Source organism: Gracilinanus agilis, chromosome 5, assembly GCF_016433145.1.
Source record: "Gracilinanus agilis isolate LMUSP501 chromosome 5, AgileGrace, whole genome shotgun sequence".
In the NCBI taxonomy this organism is placed as follows: domain Eukaryota; kingdom Metazoa; phylum Chordata; class Mammalia; order Didelphimorphia; family Didelphidae; genus Gracilinanus; species Gracilinanus agilis.
This window is the reverse complement of record NC_058134.1, coordinates 216631348-216639016: the sequence shown is the minus strand read 5'-3', so window position 1 is coordinate 216639016 and position 7669 is coordinate 216631348. Positions and strand designations below refer to the sequence as shown.

General features: G+C 59.9%; 1 protein-coding gene across 1 annotated transcript; it reads right to left on the bottom strand.

Annotated features, from left to right (window-relative positions):
* Nucleotides 1-204: 204 nt before the first annotated feature.
* On the bottom strand, nt 205-3799 carry SLC16A8 (solute carrier family 16 member 8). The gene is made up of 4 exons (XM_044677888.1): nt 3583-3799; nt 3039-3182; nt 944-1783; nt 205-570 (listed from the first exon to the last, which is right to left on the bottom strand). Exons 1-4 carry the CDS (start codon nt 3797-3799, stop codon nt 224-226), a joined length of 1548 nt encoding a protein of 515 aa, XP_044533823.1. The 3' UTR covers nt 205-223.
* Nucleotides 3800-7669: the final 3870 nt, after the last annotated feature.

Below are 7669 nucleotides of genomic sequence, written 5' to 3'. Positions count from 1 at the left end.
GGGCGGCCTCGGCCCATTCCCACCTCAGCAGAGGACAGGATGACCAGGAAGGCCGCTCCCACGTGCCCCCCACCGCTCGATGGGGCCCAGCAGGAGGCAGGCTCCGGTGGACTTGGAGGCTCCCCGTGGGAAGATTCATGGTAGGACATGGGGGAGAGCCCTCTCCCAGGACGACGGGGCACCTCTCTGCCCCCCAAGGCCGACATCCCCCACATCAGCCCGGCTAGAATCCTCCTTTGCCAAGAGTCTCTGCAGAGCCTCCCAGGACGGGCTTTCTCTCTTCCTCCCCCTCTTCCTCCTCCTTTTCCTCAGCCTGCTCTGCCTCTGGGGCCACGTGGTTTTCAGAATTCTGGGGGGCAGCCATCGCAGCAGCTGGGGGGCCAGGCTCGCTGTCGTTCTCAGCTTCCGAGTCCCTGGCTCCGGGGGGAGGCTCGGAGGCTAGCGCCGGGCCTCGAGACTTCCTCAGACAGCAGTAGGTGGCCATCGCGAGGAAGAGCGCGGACAGGAGCACCTCAGAGCCGGCCAGATAGAAGATGATTTCGTAATTCTTGAGGGCATCTACCAGGCGACCTGCAGGAAGAGGGACACGAGGAAGTGCGTGAGCCGGACAAACGGGCCCCAAGGACGTCCCCCAAGCCCTTCGGAGCTGGGAGGGGATTCTGGAAGCAGGCCCAGAGAACCCCCGACCTGCTAGCGCTCGCCCATCCTCAGACCGAGTGCACCCCCCGGGAGCAGCCCGGCCGGACGAGGAGGCGGCGGGAGGGACACGGGACCAGCCGCCCGGAGGCCGAGCCCGAGATCACCCGTGAGATGCAGACTTGGAAGGGCTGTTCCACAGCCTCTCTCGTTCGTCTCGTCCGCTCCGACGGGACACCTTGTGTGGCCTCGCCGGGGTAGGAGGAGGCTCCCCCCACGGGGTCCCCCGGCCTCGGGGGCCACTTACCGGCTGACGGCGGTCCTATGAGCACCGCCACGGCCTCCACCAGCAGCACGAGGCCGAGGGCGCTGGGAAATCTCTGGGCCCCGACGGTGGCCATGAGGACCTCAAACTGCAGCGCCCCCACCATGCCGTAGGAGAGGCCGAAGGCCACGCAGAAGCCCACCAGGGCGCCGTAGGAGCGGGCCTGGGCGCTGCACAGGTCGGTCAGCCCATTGGCCAGCATGGCCAGACTGAAGAGATAGGCCACGTGGGGCCGGACCCCGCTCAGCCCCGCCAGGGCCCCGCAGGCCGGCCGGGCCACGATGTCCACGAAGCCGATCACCGACAGGAGGAAGGCGGCGTCGGCATCGGGCACGCCGGCGTCCTTGGCGTAGTTGACCAGCATGATGGTGGGCACGAACAGCCCGAGCACCAGGATGAATTTGGCTACGGCATAGACCACGAAGCCCCGTTCCGTGAAGACGGACACGTCCAGCAGCCGCTTTTTCTGCCGCTGGCGCCGGGGCTCCCTGCCGGGGCTCCCTGCCAGCTTCTCTCCCCGCTCCAGAGGCAGCATCTCCCGGGCTTCCTCTTCGGGCGCGGCCCCACCCCGGGCCCCGGGCCCGCCCTCCAGGGGCCTCATCACGGCTCCGCAGGTGCAGCAGTTAAGGAGGAGCCCCCCCATCAGGAGGAAGCCCCCTCGCCAGCCGAAGTGCTCCAGCAGGACCTGGCCCAGAGGAGAGAGGGCGGACAGGAAGACAGGGCTGCCGGCTGCTGCCAGGCCGTTGGCCAGAGGCCTGCGGCGGTCAAAGTACAGGCCCAGCATGATGAGGGAGGGTTGGAAGTTGAGAGCCATGCCCAGGCCTGAGGGGGTCAGAGGGGGAATCACGGTCAGTCAAGGGAGAAGGAATAGCGCCAGGAGACTCCTCCAGGGGCCGGCTGGGCCGGGCTCCGCTGTAGGGGCTCCCAGAGCCGACTCCCCCTAGGGAGGCTCCGGCCCAGTCGGCTGCAGGGAGCTCCTTGACGTCTCCTGGCCTCTGCTCAGACCAGGCCTCTGACGTCCCTCCCCTCGCCTCCCCTCGGACTTGGGATTCCTAGCTCCATCCAAGCTCGCCCTCCCACCACCTCTGGACGGCCTCTACAGAGCCCTCTGGCCTGCCCTCCGCTTTATACATCTTTTATTTCTTTTCTCTCCAGAAATGACTTGGTTTCTACTTTGTCCGTATTTGATATTTATCGTTCTCTCTACATGTTTCCCACCAGTAAAATGCAAGGGCCGGTTTTGTTCTTGGACATTCGTGCCCAACATGGTGCTTGGCATGTGGCAGGTGCATAATAAATGCTCGCTGAATGAAGATGCCAGGATTCTGACTGAATTTTCTGGGTGCCCTTTAGACTCAGGGCTCCCTAAGGACGGGCTAGTCCCCCTCTCCCCCCCACATCTAACTTGGTCTCCCAAAGGTGGAGCTGCCTTACCTCCTTCCTCAGAATTCATTCTTTTTAAAATTGTATTTAACCCTTTTCTTCCCTCTTTAAAGTCAGGGCCATGTATGGATTGTGATTTGCCTATGGTCACACAGTAAGTTTCTGAGGTCAAATTCGAACCCAGGACCTCACATCTCTAGGCCTGGCTCTCAATTCACTGAGCCACCTAGCAGCCCCCTTTCAGAATCCATTCTTGACCTCCATCTTCTCTCCATGATCTTAGCACGCCACTGTCCTCAGGCCTGGGTGCAATGGGCACTGGAGAGGGCAGAACCGGGGTGCCACTGGCCCCCCACCAGTCAGGAGAAAGGAGAGAGGCGGGGACAAAATGGACTTCACAGAATATTAGACCTGAGCGCACCCACATTCATTAAGCACCTGCAGTATGCCAGGCCCTATGCTGGGCACTCAGAGAGCCCTTAGAGATCATTTAGTGCAAACCCTGTCGTTTAGAGATTGAAGCTCAGAGCACTCACTGGGCTCCTTCCACCCAGCCTCCACCTTGTCCTTGCCCAGGATCGCACTGCTTTGAGGGCTTGGGACAGCCCAAACCACAGAGAGCCCCACCCCAGGGCAAGCCCATGACAAGCCCATGACTCTGGGACCCAGGTAGGACAGACGGGCAGGGTCTGACCTGTGAGCACACCAGCAGTGAGGTATAACTGCACCAGGCTGGTGGTGAAGGAAGCCAGGATCATGCCGGAGGACGCCAGCAGGCCCCCTGCCAGCATCACAGGGCGGCAGCCGAACTGGTTCACCAGGATACTAGACACGGGCCCTGCAGGATGAGAGAGGCAGACGGGGTGTGAGGGGACCAGGCAGGATTAGAACCCAGGAGGGCTTCGGCCGGCCTCTACTATGTAGCCTAGCTAAGTGAATTAGGGAAGTCTGGGGGAAGGCAGCCCTTGGCCCTCCAGGGTCATCATGACCATCCTGGCTGATCCGTGGCTGTGCTTGTGCACATGCCTCCCGACAGCCCACCGACTGCTACCAAGCATGGTTTGGGGCTTTGAGGGAAAGAATCCGGGTGTACGTATTGGAGGATGGAAGAAGAAGAGCCACACTTTGGCCTGACAGATCCCAGGAACGTCTCTGCATAATGAGGAAAGTGAATGGAGGTGGGAGGGGGAAGGAGAGGAGTTTCGAAGTGTTGGGGTGCCCCCTCCCCCTCTGCAGACCTGTGCCATAGAGCATGGCCAGCATGATGGAGGAGATCCAGGCCGTGTCGCTGTAGCCCACGTCGAAGTCTCGCATGAGCACCTTGAAGTACACGCTGACCGCCTTGGGGAAGGCGTAGGAGAAGCCTGTCACCACGAAGCAGCCGAGCAACACCACCCAGCCCCAGCCGCCGTCGGGGGCCGGCCCGGGCCGCCCAGGGGGACCACCTGCCCCCATCGCCAGCTGGCCAGCTGGGGGCTGTGGGAGGAGAGGGCATCGCAACGTCAGCAGAACTGAGGAAGTACCGGAGAGAAGAGAAGCCCTCGGGCTTTGGGGGGCCCCAGAAGAAGAGGGGAGCATCTGCTGGGGATCCCTCTCCAGCCTCTCTCCCCTGGCAGCACCCCAAGCACTCTAGTCCCTTCCCTATCAGAAGCTGACTGAGCAGAGATGCAGAAGGGTGCATCCCTGGGGCTGAGGCTGACCTGCTGCAGGGGGTTCGAATCCCACCTCAGACACCTAAGACTTGTGACTCTGGCAAGGTCATTTCCCTTCTCTAGGCTTGATTCTGCCCATCTATAAAAGAGGGAATTGGGCAAGATGGTCTTTGCTCTTCATCCCCTTCCCCAAATCAGCTTGCTCAGCTCTGAAAATTTCCCCTGGAGCTAGAAAGGATTTTAGGACAAAACCAGGGGAACTGAACCCTCCTTAGGGCTGCAGTGCGACTTTGGGCAAATCACACTGTCTCTGGGCCTCAGTTTCCTCATCTGTAAAATGAGAGTTGAACTAGATATAGTGTCTGAGATTCCTCCTATCTCTAGAACTGTTGTGTGGACCTCACACATATCCAGGCTAATCTTCATACAGATTCATATTTCTAGAATGTCTCAAAGTCTGCAAACCAATTCCTTCCAAATGGGGACCAGAACTAAAGAGAGGAATCCAGGGGTTTTCCCCAGATGCTGCTTCTGAGATGGGGAGGATGGTAGTGAGGGAAGGAGGGAGGGAAGAAGGAAAGAAGGGAGGGGAGGAAGGAAAGAAGGAAGGAAGGGAGGGAGGGAAGAAAGAAAGGAAGGAAAGAGGGGAGGAAGGAATTAAAAAAAGAAGGGAAAGAAGGAAGGAAGGGAGGGAGGAAGGAAGGAAGGGAGGGAGGGAGGGAAGGAGGAAGGGAGGGAGGAAGGAAGGAAGGGAGACTGCTTTGTTCCCACTTGGGTTTGAAGGCTGCTACTCTGCTGCCTCCTGGGCCAGCATCCTTTTGGGGACTGTGAAGGAAGTGGGGCTCAGCAGAGGGAGAAGAAGTGGGGCTTCCAGCAGTGACGGTTTTGGGAGGAAGAAGGCAAGGGGATAGCTGGTTGGGGTTGGAGGTGAGGAAAGCAGGAATGGGTCACCTCTCTCCATCTCCAACCACTGCCACGCCCTCAGCCCTCTCCAGAGCCCTCCATCCTGCTTTCCTCCCTGCTAAGGGCTTCTCTCCTCTGGTGCTGCCCAAGAATTAGCCTTCCACCCTTCCCCTTCCACGTCTAGACACCCAGGGCAGGAGAAGGTGTTGGGGTGCCCCTTGTGACATCATCGCTCGGCAACCCCCTTTCCTCTGGCCAGGCTCACTCCTTCCTGTGCAGATTCATATTTCTGTCATCTCTGGACCTCCAGGGAGCCGCCCAGCCTCCTGGCCATTCGGTCTTCTTCACCCAAACCCCCAGATGCCCCCCCCCTCGGTTCCTCAACTTCCTCCAGCTCCCACGATCTGTCTTCAATCTGCCTCCATGCCAGCTGCAAGAATAATTGGGACGGAGACGTCCGTCTCCCTTCAGTCTTTTCCCATCAACCATATTCATCCCAAGCATTAGAGTTCCTAGTTGTAGCTCCATTCACGGATGCCCTCTCAATAGGTAATAAAGTCAGAGGTGAAAGATTATTGTACCCATTTCACAGAAGTGGAAATTAAGGCTCACAGCAAGATCCAGTGAAGCCTATGTTTTATATAGAGTATAAATATTTATACAAGTGAAATATATATATATATAGACATATATACATAAACACACACACACACACACACTATCGGCCCTAACACAAAAGTGTGGTGTAGTCAGGGCTAGACAATGGGGGTTAAGTGACTTGCCCAAGGTCACACAGCTAGGAAGTTGTCTGAGGCTATATTGGAACCCAGGACCTCTGGCCTCTGAGCCTGGCTCTATCCACTGAGCCACCTGGCTGCCGCAACCTCATTTTTTATGAAAAGAGGATAGAAGAAAGGGCAGCCCCAGCAAGTGGGAGAGGCTCAGAAGGGGCCCTGAGCCCCAGCTCGGACATCAGCCCTGGCCCTGGCTGCACACCCAGCAGTCCTGTGTCCGACCTCCCTTTTCTATTCTATGAGGCAGGAGCGAGTCTCGAGTCTCGTGAGGCTGCTCAGCCTGGTGTCTGGGGCCTGAGGGCCGGCCCGGCCAGGCATTCTCCCCAGCCCCAGCCTCAGAGGAGCTCCAGCCCTCGGGGGATGGCCCGTACTGACCTGGGCCTCTCCAGCTGCTCCCGCCTAGGGAGGCCCCTCTCTGGCAGCGTCCGCCAGGCACTTGGAGGGAGTTCCTGGGCTCAGGCAGCCGCCGCTCCAGGCTCCCCGCAGCTCAACTGGATCGCAGGGATTAACCCCGGATCAAGCTTTAAACTGCCCCCCTCCCCTGGCTGCTCAGCACCCTGCTCTGGGGCTGGCCGTGGCTGGGACATGGGCGGGGGCCGGACCCCAGGCTTATACGGGCTTGTCCCTCCCTGCACCCCAATAAGAGGCTTTGGTGGGAGAAGCCAGGGAAGCTGGGCACCATCCTAGGCACTCTGGGGGGGGAGGAGGAGTACTGTTAGGCCCAGAGATGCCCCGGGGGGCTACAGACTTAGAGCTGGAAGGACCCTGAGCCAGAAGGGGCCTCGAGCATCCCCAAGTGGGCATCGCCCCCAACATGCCCAACGGGGGATTGTCCATCCTCCTGCGGTGCCTCCTCCACTCCAAGGGGGGCTGGTGGAGGGACGGGCCCCCGCCTTCTTCCCCTTCAGGATGACTGCCTGCTAGGAAGGGGGTCCTGCTCTCCAGCCCAATATAGGCCTCCCACGTTTTGCACCAGGAAAGGACTCCTCTCAGATCTGGGACTTGGACTGAGCTCTTGGGCTCCCGAGCCACGCACTTCTGTCAGAGGTCCAGTAGGGCACTGGTGACAGAGTTGGGATGGGCACCTGAGGCGCTTCCCAAAGGCTAAGGATGAGGCCTTCGCCCTTGAGGACTAAAGCCAGGATCCCAGGCCGGGCCTTCGTGAGCCCTCCCATCGACCCTAGGAGTCTCCCTCTTCCAAAATGAAAGAGCCCCGCCTCAGCCCCAGACTCCGGGGAGCCGTCCAGTGTCCACCTGGCTCAGGCTCTCCTCTTGGCCTCCGGGGCCCCCTTCTCTGGCCCACAATGACCTTCATGGCTCTCACTGCCCAGGGGCTCCCTCCTTTTAAGGACAAGGAAGCAGAAAGCAGGGCTTGGGGCCTGGAGGCAGGGAGGCCCTGAGCAGGGGGTCTGGGAGGATCCTCTCCCAGCTACACAGTTGCCGCCCCATCCGAAGGCGAGGACCCCCCCTTCCCCCGAAAGAGCTTCTCTGTAGACTTCATGGCGCATGTCAGTCTACAGCCTCAGGCCCCTTCATTCCTGCCCCCAAACTCTTCAGGCCAGCATTGAAGGCTGCCCAGAGTCTGTCCCCAGCTGCCCCCCCAGTGGGCCTCTTTCCTTCATTTTTGGCTTCATTCTTCAGGACAGCACATGGTGGGGGCCTCATTCACGCTGGCCAATTGACCGACTCCTCTCTGGGCCCCTTCCTGGCTCCCCGAGGTGTCTCCCTGCCATCTTCACCCCTCCGAAGCCCCTCGCCCATTCTTCAGTTTCATAGCTGGGAGGGGTCTCCAGACCCCCCTCCCCATTTTGCAGAGCAGCCCCTGAGGCCCAGGGAGGGGCCCCCCTCACACTTCCCCAGGAAGTGATGGAAGAGCCGGGCTGAGGACCCCCCCCAACGTACTTGTCCCCAAACTGTCTTACAGTACGCCTGGCAGGGTGCCGAGCACTTTGCCATTGTTCTCTCCTTTTTACAGA